Source organism: Mycteria americana, chromosome 1 (genome assembly GCF_035582795.1).
Source record: "Mycteria americana isolate JAX WOST 10 ecotype Jacksonville Zoo and Gardens chromosome 1, USCA_MyAme_1.0, whole genome shotgun sequence".
Taxonomy (NCBI): domain Eukaryota; kingdom Metazoa; phylum Chordata; class Aves; order Ciconiiformes; family Ciconiidae; genus Mycteria; species Mycteria americana.
In genome coordinates, this window is record NC_134365.1 from 104,339,984 (window position 1) to 104,358,982 (window position 18,999).

The 18,999-nt window shown below is 42.8% G+C and overlaps 2 protein-coding genes across 9 annotated transcripts in view; one reads left to right on the plus strand and one right to left on the minus strand.

Moving 5' to 3' along the window:
* The window catches only part of DCAF6 (DDB1 and CUL4 associated factor 6), a 90,694-nt gene extending 81,653 nt beyond the window's left edge, over positions 1–9,041 (minus strand). For 6 of the 8 annotated variants that reach the window (XM_075515823.1, XM_075515816.1, XM_075515807.1 and 3 more), the window contains exon 1: positions 8,764–9,040. In XM_075515823.1, coding sequence (XP_075371938.1) covers positions 8,764–8,857 — 94 coding nt within the window. In that variant the 5' untranslated portion in view covers positions 8,858–9,040. Of the gene's footprint in view, positions 1–8,763 lie in introns of all 8 variants that reach the window. The other 2 variants (XM_075515789.1, XM_075515771.1) reach the window with 1 other exon arrangement.
* Positions 9,042–9,555: 514 nt separating this feature from the next.
* MPC2 (mitochondrial pyruvate carrier 2) lies at positions 9,556–18,130 on the plus strand. The gene is made up of 5 exons (XM_075515847.1): positions 9,556–9,788; positions 14,068–14,108; positions 15,986–16,070; positions 17,135–17,246; positions 17,886–18,130. Exons 1-5 carry the CDS (start codon positions 9,683–9,685, stop codon positions 17,941–17,943), a joined length of 402 nt encoding a protein of 133 aa, XP_075371962.1. The 5' UTR covers positions 9,556–9,682; the 3' UTR covers positions 17,944–18,130.
* The last annotated feature ends 869 nt before the right edge of the window (positions 18,131–18,999 follow it).

The window sequence follows — 18,999 nt, forward strand, 5'->3', positions numbered from 1 at the left end:
CATAACTCTGTGAGATTACAAGTGTAATGCTTGGAAATTGCCCAGGATGAGAGTTTAAAGATAGATGACGTCAAAAGTTGAGCTCAAGCAGAAATCTGAGTCTTGGTAGTACATGACTATTAAGTAACACTATGACATAAGTGGAATTATCATTGGGCATTTAAAAACAAATGAAAAAAGTTTACTTTTAAAAGTTACATTGCTTGTTGCATTAAACTGTATGTATTCATCCTAAATGACAAAAAACCCCTGTTGTTTAACTCAAGAGACTCCATTTTACTGAAGAGAGTTTTCAGGACATAACTGTTTCTAAAATAAAAACAAAAAGGAACCACATTTTTCCTCATTTCCTAGGAAAGGTAAATAATGGGAACACACTACAATAACAACAACAACAAAGCCATGTAACCTAAATAAAGAGGTGGCTTTGGTTTTATGTAATAGTTTTCTATATTGGTGAAGTTTCAGTAGTTCAATAAAGGTTGAACAAACATCACTAATGGTTCAGAACGCATTTAGTTCACAGTGAAGGGAAGGATGAATCCTCATCTTCCTCATGATATCTGCTAAGTAGAGAGCAGCAGCACTAATGATGCATTCTATTTTCCTGAGGAAAGCCTGCAAATCCTTGAAGAACAAAATGAGGAAAATAAGGAGATACTAAAATTCACTGATGTGACTCAGATTCCATCTCACTATACTCACATTCAATATTTAATGATTCAACACATACTGCAGCATTTGGGACATATCTGAATCAGCAAGTCACTAAGCCCCAAAGACATGAAAATGCTGAGACTTGCACTTAATCAGTGAAAAATCCAGCTTTGTTTGAAGGTTGGCATACTTCATATCTGAACTGATCTTTTTCCTTACTGCTGGGACAGGACTAGTCTCAAGTGTCAACAAGTTCTTGATACATGATCAGTTATATCCCACTAGACTATTTTGGTGACATTCAAGGATAGAAGATCAGGAATCACAAGCAAAGTCACAAGAACTCATAGTATTGCAGTGCAACAACTTAAAAGTGGCTAAACGCAAATATGCTTAATGGTCTGCTCTAATGCAGTTAATGGAAGAAATCCAACTGGAAGAAGGCTACAGGGAAAAAAAATATTAAAAAAATAAATAAAAGAAAGACATCTAAAGTGATCTCCTACATCAGTGCCTCAGCCTGAAATACAAATCCAGTACACGCAGTACACAATTTGTTTTTGCAGCAAGAGACAGCTTTCATGTATCCAAAGCTCATTATTACAAGATCAAGGTGCAACTTAACTATGAAGCTGTCTGAAACACTCAGTATCAAGACACAGGCAGTTGTTTACAAAGCAAATACATTCTTTGTACAAAGATTGTCTTCGAAAGCATACAATGTAAATTCAATGAAATATTGTAATCAAAAATGAAAAGATATTTGAAGTGCACACAAATCTTTACAGTCTCCAGCCGTTTGCATGAGAAGACTGAGACTCCAAAGGATATAAAGCAAATACATTTGCATCCTAAGACTGAGTATAATTCAAATAATATAATTATACATTGGGACTACAACACACTTACATATACTCACACTTCTTGGCAACCATTAACACACGTGATTAACATTCAGTGCGCAGACACGACATACAAGGTTAATCCTTTAAAAAACAAAAAGTACAAGTACATCTGCATAATTCAGCCCATGTCAAGCAAAGCTGACAAAACTACAGACAACTTAAAAGGCCTCGTGAATTTCTGAAGGACAGAAGATCAACAATCTGAAACAGTTGCACCAATTTTTGATCATTTCCTTCTAGCTCCACTTAGGCTGGATGTATTTGTATGCAATGCCAGAAATCCCCCTTCCATTAATGTTTTTATGCTGTATGTCAAGATACAATAGCAGCAAAAAAGTGATGATTTAGAAAATTAAAACATCAAAACTCAGTAAGTAGGTTCATTGATAACAACATCTGATCTAGACAGTACTATAACAAAAGAAAAAGCAAAACCCAAAAAACAAGCTTCAGCAAAGTAGTCCCACCAAAGAACATAATAATGTGATCTGTAAGGGTCTACAGTCTTTCACAAATTGATGTTAGTACATAAAACACAGAAGTTGTACTCCCATCAACCCCCAACATCCTAAAAACTAATATTGGAAATTATTCTCTTATTTCAGGACAGAGCAACAGAAGGCACCATGTAATCCCAAAACTTGCATATCATATTTTTTGTAAAAAGCAAATATACTAAAGTGATCGTCAACACCTTATCACTGAGTAGGAGCAAGGTGGGACAACACTGAAGAGACAGAAGCAGTAACACAAATCATAACAATTAAACCACAAAACACACAGGGACGATATAACTGAGAAAACATCAATGATATTGTTAACTACAAGCAAAGATTCCTGAAATAGTAGCAAAACAAGCTATCAAATTTACATAGTGTAGTGCTACATGGCTGTACCACTTGCAGGTCCAACTGGCTCCTGCACCTCTACTTCCATAGCTCAGTTAGTCTACGAGTGAAATAATCCCAAAGGTAACAGAAGGCTGATTAGACTGAAATTAAAACTAAGTATTCAGTACTCAGACACTAGAAATACTCATCCAACCTTAATCCTGCCTCCCAGCTCACATCTCTTTCTGGTTTTCTGGTATGTACCAAATTATAACCAGCCAGCTTTTCTTCATTGGTTGCCTTGTTCAGATGATCCTGCTATACTATGTTTTTATTGTCCTTTACTGATAGTGTGCTACTTTCTACAGATTATTCTATTAAAACATTTTAAATGGATGTCTATCATCTCAGTTGATTTACTTGGAACTAGAAAAAAAAAATCATTAATCTTTATGTGCTAGGATGACCCCTAACATTTTTTCAAAAAGCTGTTTTATACGTATGCATTGTGCCTTTCTATTCCGTGGTACCAATTTAAATCAGATGTTATCAGTGAATTTGTTTTAGACACAGTCTCTTCATTAAACTCCTCCAAATTCAATTTGTTATCAACAGGTCTCAATGACACATTGCTCTTTCAATTGCCCAACTGTCATTTTTTAAGGAATATAGTCACTAAGTCTTGCTTTTATTAACACGGAAAAAACCCCAACATATCCAGTTTAAGGCAATACCTGATCACTGTACTCTTGTGGTTTTTACAATTAAAAAGTAACATTCTTTTTCTGCAATGCTCTTGTAAGTCTTAAACTTTTCTATACAACCACTGAAAATCCAATGACTACACCAAATTTCCTGCTTGATATATATTAGATTGAGCACGTTAAAGATGTTTGGTTTTGTTTCAAAGATGTATTTTCCTCTAATTCATTCATTAAACTGTGAACTTCAGTTCCAACTCTACCTATTTCTATTATTCAGAAAACATCACTATTGAAAAAAATTTGGGGATCTGTATCTTTCTAAAATCTTCAGTTAGTGTAGTTTCATAAAGTATTTGGTATGTGCCAGAATATGTCACTACAGAACTGTTTTTCTGGGCACACACCAAAGAGCAGTGGAAGGTGCTGCACAACAGGAAGCTACACTGTTTACATTAAAACAGCAGTCAATCATTTGTGTCCTTGTAATCAGACAACCAGGTAAATTTATAACGGTCCTTTTTCAAGCAGCAGTTAATTTGCTAGACTTGTAGAAGGAAAACCAACATAAAACACCTCTACCGATTATGGGTTTTAGCTGTGACCGATGAGTGTTTTTAATTCATGCTGGAAAAGAAAATTAATGCCAGAGGTTTAGGATATGAAATGTAACAGTGCACCTGAAAATAACTAAACATCAAAAGTATTGTGCAAAGAGTTAAAGAAGAAAGGCTGATTAAATACTCTGTGACTACCTCCAAGTCTGCAAGAGCACCAACTACAAAGCTGATCATTTTAAAGCTGTCTGACCCTTCTTACTCTGCATTATTTTCAAAGACTAAGATACCACATATTGAAATATAGCTGGAGCAAAAACTGGGGAAAATAACACATCTCTTTCTAGTTGTTCTCCCTAACATTCAAGTTTCCATCTCTGCTGGATTTTGTTTTTTTGTCCAAGGAAAAGCAACAGAGAGAATGAAAGTTTTCAGTATTTTAAGGAATTCATTTCACTCTCACACCCTGGCAATGTATTTTAGCAAGAACTAAATGTTCAACAGCAATACCCAATTCTATCTACATTCAGTGAGCCACTACTAGTTTTATAAACTAATAAGGTAATGAATGTAACACAGTCAATATCAAAACTAATTGGTTGTCCATACACGTAAGAGCTATTCTTGCCTATCCCGTTTTTCAACCCTACTGATGAACAGGGCAATTAACTTACTTCAAAACTGTAATTAGTTTTGGTTTTACTACGGTTCATCTCGGTAAAGAGGGGGAGCTACTGACACCTGATTAGTTTAGTAAGTTCTCCCTACCTACATACTAATATATTTACAGTTTTCTTTTTAGCAACGGTTGCTGAAACTTTACAAAATTTTACCACAATGAACCTAACTACTGGTTTCCTTACAGTTAATTTATACATTTCAAACCTTTCCCAAAGCTCAAAAAACAGGATGAGAAAAACTTAGTAAGATATGAAACAGTCTTTAAAGAGGGGGAGTGGAAGCTCAGGAGACAGCATCACAACACTATCTCTAAAAGCTTAAAAATTTCATATCACAAGGAAAGATGATGTTAGAAAACAGTATATGAACAAAGATATCAGAAATTAGGAAGAACTGACTTATTTTGATACTTGCTTCCATTGTATCAAGCACCACAACTTCTGACAATCACCCTGGGCTAAAAAATTGAATCAGTTCCTCCCTGCAAACTATTTTAGGCTAACAGATTTTCTCTGGATAACCTGCTATGCCAGCTAACTAAAAAAAAAAAAAAAAAAAAAGTCTTCAGTCTTCCTCCTGGCTAAACAGAGCCATCCTCAGCAGCATGACCCTCCACAGAAAAGCAAATAAACCCATCACATGAAATACTTCAGAGGAATTATGGACTCAGTCCTTTCTTGAAAGAAACCCATGCTGCTATTTCTCTAGTCAAATTATTATATGCTATACTTCATCCACATAGAGGCCTTTATTGTGATGGCACCAAACACTTTACCTGCTATCAGAACTGATACGTTCATTAGTCACTGAAATATTGCCACAATGATACAAAATTGCAACAAAGATTCAGGGATTCTTGGGAAAGTATCCTGACTGAATAATTACATTTGCCAGTTTCAAAGCAGAATTTAAATTGCGTACTACAGTTTACTACCAATGTTTTTCTGTGTAAAAGCACTGTGATGTTTTTAACAACTGAAAGTAGTCTGAAACTCAGTTTCCATCCATGACCCAGCAGCAGGACTCCTCCCACTAGCATTAGGCTAAGACGATGCCCAAACAGAATCAAAGAAAAGAGCGTTACTGACAGCCTCCCTGAGGCTTGGCTTTCTCTGGAGACTTTAGATACAAGCACTGTTTGAAATTGAGACTAATTAGCCTACAAATACTGAAGAAAATGTAGCTAATGGGTACATTGATAAGACCCACATTTTCCCTCTGTCATCACAGCAGGAATTCTTACCAAATTATAACATCTGAAGGACATGTCGTCCCAGGTACATGTATATATTGCCCCATCTCCACAAGACTTTCCTCTGGAACTCTGTCCAGAACTGACCAGGTTTCAGAGCAATTATTTAGAAACCTTGCAAAATCAGACAGAATTTTGTGAGGACATAAATTCCAGGAGTGAACTATCTGCATGGGAAGGTACAATATGATGCACAGATCATTCCTGGAGCAGCTGTTTTCAAAAGCTGAAAGAGGCTATAAATAGAGTGCCACTTGACTGCCAGTTCACATGAAACTAAAACACAGAGTACAGGAAACAGTAGTTACTTCTTAGGCGTCTTCCTTCAATACATAGTTGCCTTCAATATTCCCCATATTTTACATTGTAGCATAACACCACCATCCAAATGAATGGGTCACTATGCAAGTATAATTCATACATACACATCTTCCTTCCAACACATTGTGAGCTGCATTGTTAGTTATGGACTTGCTATGAGGGTTCTCCTTTGATTTGCTGGCTGAAAAAGAGCAGCAGACAATGAACAGATGCATAACCTACTTTATTTTGTACTGGTATCCATAATTGTTTTGACAAATTTACCAAAAAACCCCACCCAAACAAAAACCCCAAACAAACAAAAAGCAAAAAATGCACATGGACAATGCCTCGAGCCTCCCAATACTGTTACTAAGTCAAAATTAAATTCTTGCTTGCATTTGTTCCATCTGTCAGACTGTTGAAACAGTACAAAAACAGTATAAATAGGAAGAAACCTTACTTCCCATTCAGACTCGATCAGCAATGACCAACAATCAATGTTACCTGACCACTCTGATCTCAATCTGTGTCCAAATAGCAAAGCCCCTACATAGAACGGCTGAAGTCTGAAAGAGAAAAGACCCATATATACACCAAACTGCACATAAAAAGGCACAACAGGAGGCCTGTCGTCTGGTTAAATCTGCACACAAGCAATCACACCTGACTAGCAGCAAAATTAGTGGGTCTATTAAGGCCATAAACGCCATTTTGAATACAAGCGCAATGGCTCTACAAGACAAGCACACCATGTACTAACCCCTTTCGTTGAAAGCAGAAGTCAGTAAGGACTGGGCAACTCTTGCCACCACCAATGCAGATCTTAACATCAATTCAGTGGGAAGCCTCTCCCAGGTCCTATTTTCTCAAAGCTATAAAGCTACTGAACATGTTTAGGTTAAATGAAAAACAGTAAATATGAGACCTTAACCTAGTCACCACAGGGATTTCATTTTTAACTAAAGTTATGCACATTTTATTGGAGCAGTGTCCAGAAAATAGATCTTAATAAATCTGGGAGGATGATTTCTACTGATCAAATCTTAATACTTCAACTCTCAGAGACACAATCATGTAAAAGCAAAAAAAAAAAAAAAAAAAAAAGTCTTACGGTGCTTCTTCAAAATCTACACACCACAGTCCTAATTTTAACATTGAACTTTTCTGCTCCAATTGGAGCAGGGGAAAAAAAAAAAAAAAAAAATTCCTTAAGTATCTAGTCAGAAGGATATCCGTGTTTGATCACTAAAAGTTAGGACAATCCTCAGCTAGACTTGGCCAAGCACAGCTGTCAAGACGTAACAAAACTCAAAAGCAGTTAGACCATTAGTTTTCAGCCTTTTTTAATTTTAGGACCTCAAAAATTTTTTCCAAAGGACTTCTGTGCACATAGGTGCTATAGACACATGCACCCTCTCTATAATAGGTGGAAACCTACCAGCATCGACCTTGCTTTTCTCAATTACCTTTTGTGGATTACTGAGCGCTCAGGGATCACAGACAGAAAACTACCGAGTTAGACTTGTTAATGTGATATGCCACCTTAAATTCCACCAGGAAACCAAATGAAAACCAATACCAAGCACAGTCAGAAATGCCTAGGAGGTACATAAAGATACACTTTTTACAACGCTGTAAATAAGTTCCGTCTCAAGTATACTCAACGTTTCGACTCCAAAGCAGGACTTATTTTGCCACACGAGCACAAAAGAATGTGTTTGCGACCAATAAGCCATCTTCCCTGGAGAGCCACCCCCCCCCCCGAAATCAGGGTGTCATTACGAGATATGCAATAAACCGCCACACCTCCAGAGACACGTGAACGAATTTTCTTTTTTTTTAAATGTTTTTGGGAAGGGGGAGACGCAGAACGCATGCAGCCTGCGCCATTACAAAGAATATCCATAGTTCTTTTACACTACAGCAACCTCCCTGAAGCCTCGTAAACTGAAACTAACGCTTTTTTTTTTTTAAACTTAAGGCGCTGAGAAAGTGAAAATAACGAGCTGGGCGTTTGAAAGAGACAGCAGCAAGAAGCTGGAGCGTGTTTAGAGAAGCCCCCCGAGCGCTGCAGAGCAGCCCTGAACACAAAGCCGCGCTGAACGAGCCGGCACCCAACGCGTTCAAGTGGCTCTGCCCAGCGTTCAGCTCTCAAAACCCAGGAAACACCTCAAAGCCCGGAGAACAATCACGCCATTATCCCGGCATTTACATGTTTTGGTAGCAATCTTTAGAGGCTCCGGGCCGGTAAATCCGGAGCCTGTTCAGCCCGGGGCATAAACCGCGGCTCCCGGTCTATTTTCAGCCGCCGCGATCCGCCGCCGCCCGGGCGCCGGCCCGCCGCCCAACTTCCCCGCTGGGTCTGCCCCGTGCAACAGTTCCTTCAGGGAGGGAGAGGGGCGGGCGAGGGCCGCCGGCAGCGGAGGCAGCGCTCGGAGGGAGCCGAGGCCCCTGCCGTGCCCCGGATCCCCCGAGGGCGCGGAGGGCGGGGAGGCGGGGGGCCGCCCCACGCGGGGCACAGGAAACTTCGGAGCCGGCAGCCACCGCTGCCGCGGGACAGCCCGGCCGAGAGGGGAAGCGGAACCAGCCGGCAGCGCCGGGGCGGGGGACCGGGGCTGAGCCCCGGGGCCGGCCGGCAGCCCCCCGCCACGCGCGGACCCTCTTCCCACCGCGCCCCGCCCCCAGCGTGCGCGCGCCTCGTGGAGGGGGGGGAAGAACCCGCTGTCACCTGCCCCCGCCCCGCGCGTGGGGAGCGGGGGGCGCCCGGCCGCGGGGGTAGCGGCGGTTGGAAGGGGCGCCCGGCCCCCTCCTCACCCTGGGGGGGGCTAAGAACGGCTCGACGACGCCCGCCTCGCCCGCCCCGGCCCCCGCCCTTACCCAGGTAGTGCCTCCGCAGCAGGCCGGGCTCCTCCAGCCCCAGGCTCCGCTTCCGCACGTCCCACAGCAGGTGGGGGCAGTGCCCGCGGGACATGGCCCCGCGCGGAAGGGGCGCGGGGGGAGGAGGGAGGGGTGTCCGGCGCTCCGCTGGTACCGGCCACCCCGGGCGATCACCATGGAAACCGACCGGCCCGCGCGCGCGGCGCTCTCACGCCCGCCTCGCGCCGAGGCACCGACGGCGAGCGAGCGGCGGCGGCGGGGCCGGCGGCAGCTCCGCGCCCCGCCCCCATGCATGGCGCCCCGCCCCCGCGGCGCCCCGCCCCGGCGGCGAGGGAGGGGGCGCAGCGCTCCGAGACTACAGGCGTCTCGCGCGAGCTGGTAACGTCGCCTCAGGGGACCTCCCCGAACGGGGAGGGCGCGTCGTGGAAATGACGGATGACGACAACGCGTTCGGCTTCGCCGGCCAAACCGGCTCTCCAGCCAAGCCATGAAGGCACAAGGTGGCCATCTTGGGTTTGGGCGTACAGTCGCAGCCCAGGGTTTCCCACGCCGGCCATCTTGAATGGGAGAGTGAAGCGGCCCCGGCGGCCATGTCTGAGCCGGGCGCTCGTGCCCTTCCCGAAGACTCCCCTGGTACCTCCTCAGAGCGCGCTGGCGCCAGCTCTCCTCACGAGGCGGGGGCAGGCCGTCCTAACCAATAGCGCTGCGCGAATCCCTCCGCCCCGCCCCGCCTCTTGCAGAGGCCGCCAATCAGCGCTCCGGGAGCGGCGCTCCTCCCCCCGGCACGGGGGTGACAGATAGGCGGGGCTTGTTAGGGGCGGTGGAAGGACGGCGGGTCGTGGAGGGACGGAGCTGCCGGTACCCGCTTGCCCACCGACCCGTCGCCGTCCAGACCGCGCGCCCCCCTCGCCGTCCCGACATGGCGGCCGCCGTCGCGGGGCTCCGCGCCTCCTACCACCGCCTGCTCGACCGCATCGAGCTCAAGCTGCCGCCGCGGTTCCGGCCCTTTTACAACCACCCGGCAGGTAACGGGGCGTCCTCCGCCGGCGGTGGCCCAACGGCTGCCGGGCTGCGCCGCCTCCGCGCGAGGGGTCGGGGGTTGAGGGGTCACCTTGGCCCCCGCTTGGGTCCGCGGAGGAAGAGGCGAGATGCGGCGGATCCCCCCGGGGGCTCCCGCGGCTGCCTGGCCGGGGAGCCGGCGGGGGTGCCAGCGGGGTCCGCCGGGGGGGGTGTCCTCCTGCGGCGAGGGGGGCGGAATCGGGGCCGCAGAGTCGCGCCTCTGGTGCTGTGACTCTGAGACGGGGAGAACTGCCGAACAGTGGGCTCCTGCTCGTGAAGGGAAAACTTTTCTTTGGGAAGAAAGAAAAATCCCGGCACGATACCGATTGTTACTGTCGTCTCCTGCAACGCGTGAGTGGACCGGAGTGTCACTGTCGCGTTACTCCACGGGGAGTAACTATCGCTCCACTCCACGTTGAATCCGGGGAGCGGCTGGGCTACCTGATGCCAGTCCGGGGGCTGCGATGATTTCCAGAGGGGCCTGAAGGCTTCAGCAGTCACTTCTTTCAAATGGATGTGCCGAAAAAATAGGGGGGAGCACTGCAAGGATTTCTGGTCTTGAAGTGTACTCTGGTTTAAGTCAAGCTGCTGTTTGCTTTATTTTCTTTCTGCCGAATCCAGTGAATACAGCTCCTACTGAAGACAACTCCTGCCCTTTATTATGAATCCACTCTCGTAGCTGAAGCGCTGATGTGGGAAAGGAAGGGCTCGGGTTTCCCTGAAATGAGCTACCCTTACCTGACCTAAAGCTTGCCTTTACTTGAGCAAACATGGTTTTTTGTGTTATTAGGGAGAAACCTCTTGTAAAATGATCTGCCTCGGTGCCATTTAGGTGATGTTTGTCATGTAAACAAATTGCATAGGGTAGTTAAAAAGAGTGCTTGATAAAATCCTAAAATTCCATAGGCTGCTGTTCCCACTGTTTTGTTTCAGTGGGATACGCATCCTTGACTCTTCACCTACCTGGAATGTGCACTGTGAAAATGGACTTTAGTTTTTAGTCAGTTGCTCTATCCTCCTATAATGGTCCTTTCTTGAAATGAAAGTTGTTGCTTTAAAGAAATAACAATTAAAGAGTGAAAACTGCACTTACCAAAATGTCTGATTTGTAGTGAATTCACTAGACCTATATATATATATTTACCATGAATGTAATTTTTGTATATAAAGAGTCAATATGCCCAGCACTTCCGCTGTAAAGGTGTCGAGCCTTTGAGTGCCACATTCATCCTGTGTGAAATATGGCAGCTTACGATTGCCTTCATTGAATACAAGGCATGGCAAGCACTGGGAACACCTGTGTTCATTGTTCATCAGAACGGTAGGACTAATTGAAAAAGGCTTTGGAGGTTCTCTTGCAGTGCTTTTCACTTCACGAGAACTGCCTGTGGGCCACTTTTGTTTGCCATCATAATGTTGAAATTAATTTTTAAAAAAATCCAGTTTTTAGGGACTTGTGTATGTATATATACATATATACAGTGTGTGTATGTATATATACATATATATCTGCTATAATCCGTAATGATGGCGTAAGTGAGAAAAGTCGCAGAGCAAGCAGGTATCAAAACTGAACCTCTGCCACTTTTGTTTCAGCCTTGAATGTCTTGAAGGTGGGTCTGTGAGAAAGTTATGCAATAGATGTCACTGACTGCAAAACAAGTAGGTTAAAAATGAAAGGCTCACATTTTATCTCTGGTGATATTTAAGTTTCTAGTCTAATTTAGGAATATAAGTGTCATTATCATGAAATTATAAATCACTTGTAAGAAATGAAGAACAATGCTTACTTCTCTTCTGGCACAAAGCAAGCTTCCAGTAAAATAATTGATGCCTGGCCTGAAAAGCTGTTTCTTTGGCTGGCGTTGCACAGAGTGAGGCTGCTGGAGGACAGCAAAGGGCCTGGGATACAGCACACCAACTCCCCTGGCTGCCACAGAGCAGGGAACACGGCTCTTGGCAGCCACGGGGAAACGTGGGCTGAGCTTGTACTCCCTCTCCTTTGGCCTCTTTGGTTCACTTTGCCTCGTTAAACTCTCCAGGACAAAGACTTCTTACATTTAATAGAAATCAAAAATTCTATAAACTGGACACATACATGGATATCCCAAGTAGCCTCTAGTATGTCCCTGCTCTGATGCGCTGCTATCACATTCATCCTTGAAAAATTCTGGGTGCCAGGATCTGGGAAGAGCTCGCTCTGGCTGGGTGCTTACTGGCGTGCCTCCAGGAGAGGTGTTCCGCTTATGGTGTTTGACAGTCTTCCCTTATAACAAGCTTGGCTTGGTACCTTGTCTTCAATTGTTTCTTACTTTTGTAGTCAGCAGTTCTAAATTATCAAGTTATCTATTATTAATAAAAATTAATGTCGGTCTTCTTGAAAACTTTACTAGTTGTTTAGGGAATGTCAATTTAATAATTTATACTCGCCCCGCATTCTCCAGTATTCCAAATCTGAATTTGTGTTTTAGAAGAAAATAGGTGATAGTAATTAAAGCTACTTCTGTGGGACCTCTGTAAGACTCTTTTATAAAGAGCTATATTTGCAGCCTGATACTGACATACTAAGTAGCCGCCTAAGAGAACAGCAACTGAAGTTTATATCTTTAAAGGATGAATATTGGGCTGTATTTATTCAACAATACTAGACAGTTTTAGTGGCTGCACAACCCATGCATCCTGAAAAAAATTAAATCCTGTGTAGGTAGAAACGTTCAGTTATCCAAGTGAAAAGTAATGTGCTAGTAGTTATTAACTGCAGTTTGAAACTTGATCGCTGTCCCAAGCAGCGTGGGCCTAAGTGGGCTTTATGCAAAGCTGCCAAGCCAGTTTTTGTTGCATTCTGTGTTGCAGTTGCCCTGCCCTTTTCTAGGGCTTAGTTGGCTTTAAGGTGATGGAGCAACTGATACCTGTAACAATTAGTCTTATCCCCCAAATTATGAGTTGCTTCACAGATGCTTGCTGTAGAAACCTCACAGTTAACTTTTCCAAAGTCATGGTTTTAAACCTGAGGGTGCTTAAAACAGGGAGTATAAATAGTTACTGCAAGGCCTTTTTAAGGCTGAATTGTTAGTGAAAAATTAGCTCACATAAAAAGCAAGCAACCGAAGTCCTAGTGTTTGTCATTTATATTTAAAAACTTTACTCATAATGTGTAACGTATTACAGTGAAAACTTGGCTTCATCTTGGATGTTATCAGAATGCTGAGCAGTGGCCTAGCAAGACCTAAAACTTAATGTGTTTTGATGAAATCGGAACCAGTGTCCTGACTGTCTCCCAGTGTGGTGGGTTGATACTTTGGATTACGGTTTCTCTTCTAAGACTTCAAGCGGTAGTCCTAGATTAATGATTTCTGGCATGGTTGGCAGTCTGCATGTTGTAGGTGTGGCATTACAGTACTTTGTTTTAACCAACCAGTTGCCACTTTAGCACTGCTGTAAGATATGTGTATTTGTAAGAGAGATGGTTTCCCCCCAGATCCCATTCCATTGACTTTTCTCCATTCCTTCTGTAGATCTTCTCCTCTTCCCCCATGATCCTCCTTTGCCTATTGCTAGATTATTGGGATGTGGGGTCGATTGGGTGGGAAGCATTGTTGCTCTAGAAAGACATGGTTATTCAGAGGTGCAGATCAGAGGTGCGTGAGGATACTCTCCTTGTGACATTTACTGCTACTTAAGTTTGCCATTTCTACCCTTACTTTAACCACCTAATGCTGCTGTGCAGCATGTCTTCTGTAGCATGAAGAGATGGGCTATGATTTGGGAAGGGAAGGAGGGGCTGACTTGTTACAGTACCAGTAATAAAATATTTGGGGGTTTTAGTTTACGAGATTCAGTTCACAAAGATTTCAAATACTAATTCTGCTAGTCCAGCTGTAGAGTAGCTTTTAATCATTATATAGAAACTGTCTTCACTGTTCCTAGGCCTTATCCTAACTCTTTTCATTGTAAATGCATTTTGCCTGCTCTCATGTCCTTGTTTGCTTAAAAATGGAAATACAAAATCCTACTCATCTGTTGCAGAAATGGGTGGACTGATTACACAACTGAAGGTTGATGCACTGAGTTGATGAACTATGAGTACTAGGTGTTAGAGCTTGTACAGTCATAGAAACTGTACTGATATACACAATTCATTATTTAAAAAAAGAAAACAAAACCAAAACTTACTGTGGGTATTAAAACAGTCACATCTCACTGAATAATTTAACTTCTTTTCTTTTTCCCCCCTTCCTCCCTCAGGTCCCAAAACAGTGTTTTTCTGGGCACCTGTTATGAAATGGGTAAGTATAAGATGCCAGCTGGTGTCTGGATGTCAATCAGAGGGCAATCTGCAGCAACACATTGAGCAAGCAATAGTTTCCCAGCAGATATCTGAGCCTACAGAAAGATTTAATACCAAGGCTCTAATTTTTCTTATACAGGGAGGAACAAAATTAGCCTTAATAACATATAGTACAACATGCAGGGGATACAGTGGGGGGAAAAATGCTTTGTGGAAAAATTGTACTCTTCACTGAAAGTTTTACAAAATCTTTCTCTTGTGAAACACTAACTGTTGTTCAAGGTAGGCATGAGCTAGTATATAATTCAAAACTCTTAAAGCATGTATTTCTTCTGAGATTGAGGAATTTGAAGAGTATCTTAAGGAAGCCAATTCCTAAGCGTCGAAGTTTGAAAGCAGGTTAAAGCGTGTCAGAGTGTAAGGTAATCTTGAGAAAACACAATCAGCCACTGCCTAAAAAAAAAAAAAAAAAAAAGGAAAAAGGCAACTGCTGTTCCGGCCATCAGTAGCTCTTTGCTTCCAGTGCAGTTCTGCTTCCCACTTGGTTACATCCCTTGGCTATGTCTGTGCACAGGTGAAGTATATGCCTCCTCCTCCCAATTCACTGTACTCCTCCTAGTTATTGTATTGGTACAGCTAAAATAAATGAGCTCCAAAATCATAAAGCTGTTCGATCTCCCTGTTTGATAACAAGCAAGGATATAACCTGCTCTTCCTATTGCCAGCTGGTTTGTAAGTTTGCTATTGTGAACCCCAGCTTCTTATAGGCCACAGGCAACATGTTACGCTCTAAGCTGTAGTTTGGTTTCTTTGTCAGTCTAAACTGGAGCTGCAGGAACTGTGCTTAACCTTCCAGAGGCTCTCCCAGGCAACGTGCTCAAGCCTGAGCATACAGGCAACTCCTCTGAGCAGGCTGGTGTTGACCGCTGCTGTATCAAAAGAGCTAATACACATATGGTTTTTCTCTTGTGAACATGCAGCTCTAAGTTTACAGTGAAGTTCTTCACTGAGAAATTAAAATTACTTTTTCCCTACATGGCAAAGGCACTTTAACTGCAGTTAGTCAGGTGTGCTGAAAATCTGTACCACCGTGGCAGCAACACCAATCCTATAAGTGAGGCAGCACAGGGAAGTCTCTGCCCGTGAAAACTGGTTTCTTGATTGGAGCCAAAGGAGTCCTTAGTGGCAGTCAGTGAATTAAAATCATTAGGACTCTTATTTGTGCGATTTTGTTTTTTTGGGGGTTTTGTGAACTCCTGTAACATGAACATGGAATTGTATTTCCAGTAGAGGGCAGTAACACAACAAAACAAATCAAGCAGCGTGTTTGCTAGTAATGTTGTCTAGATCAGCCAAGCTATTCCTCACTTCAGCTGGCAGTTTTCTACTTTTACTGAAATTATATTAAAAAAAAGAAGCACTTTTACCTCCTCAGATGAAGCTGAGTGAAGACTATATGGTGTCACACCTACATCTTTACCAGCAATATCTTAGCCTGAGCTTTAGGAAGAAGAGCCTTATTTAGATAAGCTTCTACTTGTTACATGAAAACCATTTTTTTTTTCCAGCTGCTTTCTTAAGCAGCTGTGCTTAAATTAACCTTGTTCTTAAATTAATACAAAATTGCCACTGCCTGGAATTTTATTGCAAGCCAGTTGCACCCTGCATAGCTGTGTTCTTATTCCTACCACAAGGGACTAGAAGTGGATGGGGTCTCCAAGAGTCTGATTACTCTGCTCATATAATGCATCCCATCTCCTGCATAATGCATATAGAATAAGCACTGAGTTAGAAGCAACTTCCCCTTGTAAAGCGTTTGATCTCTTACTGGAGATCCTGGTACTGGACTGGTGCTCACTGAATATCTCTTTACAGGGTTTGGTTTGTGCTGGAATGGCTGATATGACCAGACCTGCAGAAAAGCTCAGCACAGCACAGTCTGCAGTGCTAATGGCCACAGGTAAAGCCAAAGTTACTCCATGCTTTTACACAGCACCCTCTCTAAAACTGTACACACTTCTTTCTGAATCCTCCATCACTACTAATCCACTTATACAGAAAAGATATCAACTATAATATGCTAGCTCTCACTGTTGCTGTCGGATGATAATTCTAGGACAGACCTATACTTGTTATTAAATCTGTAAGAGTTCTGTGATTATATAACAGTTTTCCAGACGTGTCTTAATTTGGAATTGTCCAGAGCAAGTTGTTGTTAGGATATGAGTTTCATGCCTTAAGTTATAATGATACCACTCATTCCACTAAGTGACCTCTTCTGCTTCTGATCAAGTAATTTTGAAATCAGTCCAGGATATAGTGACTTTTTTAGAGCAGACTTTAAGGGATTAAACAATGGTAGGGTAATAACACTAATGCAACTGGAAAGAATTTCCATGTGTTAAAAGAACTTGGAAGCAGTGGTACATGGACTGCTGCACTGCTGTCTGCCATGAATTTTCACATGGCAGAAACAATATTGTGTATTCAAGGTGTTCCACCACATCTTGTCAGGGGTGGGACCTGTGGCAGCTAAAGCTGAAAATAAAAATTGCAGCTGCCACCTTCTTCCTTCTTTGGACTTTGTGATATCTGACACAGTGCTGTGCATTTTGAGTGATATGTAAACCTTTCTTGACTTGACTGGTGGATTCTGTAATCTCTAAGCTGGTGCAGCAAGCTGGATATACTACAGCAAAATGCCACTACCCTGCAACTGTGCTGGAGAATGAAGGTCTAGCCTGCTGTAGAGTACAGAGGATCTTTGTTTGGTATTAAGACTATGATTGACCTTATTGTCTAGTTATTTTTGAAAGATGCAATACATACCCATAGCTGTCCCACTGGCACTTGATGCGCTTTTAACTGAGAAATGGCTAGTTATAAGAAAAGCAGTTGTCTAACATGAAGTTGTGAAACTTCTTTACTTAAACTGGTCCATGATTCTTCTCCAAACTTAGGGGAATGTCTGAATACTTCACTTTAAAGACTTAACATCTTTAAACTTTCCCTTTTATTCAACAGGCCTTATTTGGTCAAGGTACTCTCTAGTTATTATTCCTAAAAACTGGAGTCTGTTTGCTGTGAACTTCTTCGTTGGCTGTGCTGGTGGCTCTCAACTCTTCCGAATATGGAGGTATGTATTAAGAAGGGCTATTCTACATACTATAAGTAAGCATTCACACCACCTCATCTTAACCAGGAATTTATAAATTCTACCAGCCTCAATGTCAGTGCAACAGGCAATAGGAACTGAACAATTAATTAAACAGTGCAGAACTTTTTTGCTACATTGTTAGTTTTCCAGTTGAGTGATAGTGAAGCTTTAAATATTTTCAGTATAGCTAGGAATGCTCTATGTAAGCTGCGGTTTCTGGGTCTAAGGCATTCTTTAAAAGCTGCAGGTCTGACTGACAAACAGCCTAGACTTTATCCTCCTCATAAGCTTTGCACTTCTGTCAGCTTTCAGTGTTGAATTGTCAGTTGCAGCTGGATCAAAGGGTTCTTAAGCAGAGCAGCATTTTTTTTTTTTTTTTAATTATTTCTTGAGGGAAAATTTGGAGTTCTCTGACTTCAGTACTGGCCAGGAATGAGGCAAACTTAACTACTAATTTGGAACTTCTTACATGAACTAAGCTATCCTATCCTGAGTTTCCACCCTTAAGTCCATTGTAATTTTAAACCTTCTCTGCTGAACAGATTGTTAGGAAGACACTGTTATTGTAACTGGTGTTCTATTCTTAGCCTGTGCTCTTTTTTGTTTTTTTCCCTATAGGTATAATCAGGAGCTAAAAGCAAAACAACAAGAGCAGCTGCAGCAAAGAGATGCTTAACCTAACAGGTCAAATCCAACAACGCACAAACCCTTCCCCATGGGACCTAGCTTCACTAATTTTAATGTTTTTTTTTCCTCTGAGAAAATGAAAGAGGAAATCTAAATGTCTAGAGAGCAAGTGTTTTCTAAGTGCAAATAACAAAGTATCTCCATACATTTAAATAAACTGCAACCTTTTAAATTGACGTAAAATTGTGTGTCTTATATTGTCTCTTTAGAAGAAACTGATTGTGGGTTGCGCCTAGAATGAGTTGCTGGGCCCCACCTTATCTGACTCTGCTGAACAGTGCCGGGAGTGACACAGTACTGGTGACAGTCAGCCAGAGCCTCAGACTGAAGTAATCTTCTTTCATGTCACGGTCAGACCTGGGTGGGGTTTTATGATCCTTTCAGTAACCAACAACAGTAGCATTTGCATTTTATTCCCTGATGTTCTTCCCTGGTAGTGTAAGGATATTCTTTTCAGCTTCAGCTATGTATATCTTCATTTGTTTCCCAGCCACCACCGTCTTTAACAAGAGGAGGGCAAATTAGTATGTGCCACGGGTGTTTTAGCTTCTGTCATCTTTTACAACTAGAGGCAGAAGATGGGTGCATTTAAGTACCTGGTTCTTGGAAGTGTGAAAAATAAACAGCTAAAACTTCCGTTACTCACTTTCCACCCTCTCATTAAGTACATACAGATTTGCTATGAAGGTGTGCACTCAGGAAACATGTACATGTCAGTTCTCAAAGGCTTTGGAGGCAGTGGTCTGCTCCCATCAGTGGCATGTTAGTGAATAAACACTGAAGCCCTCCCTTACAGTCAACATGCCTCCCTCCTTACTCTCCTGTAAAAAGGAAAAATGTGCCACTGTGAAATAGCTTCCACGTAAAGGCTTTAAATTACACTGCAAAGGCTCATCTGTTACTGAGAAGTACTAGGCAATTGTGCTCAGAGCATGGCATCAATGACTGTCCCTGGCAGGTTCTCTGAGACCTCTTCCACCAAAGCTTGGAGTCAGTACCAGAGCTCAGGCATTCATATGCAGGAGAAAAGGATAACTGGGAGACA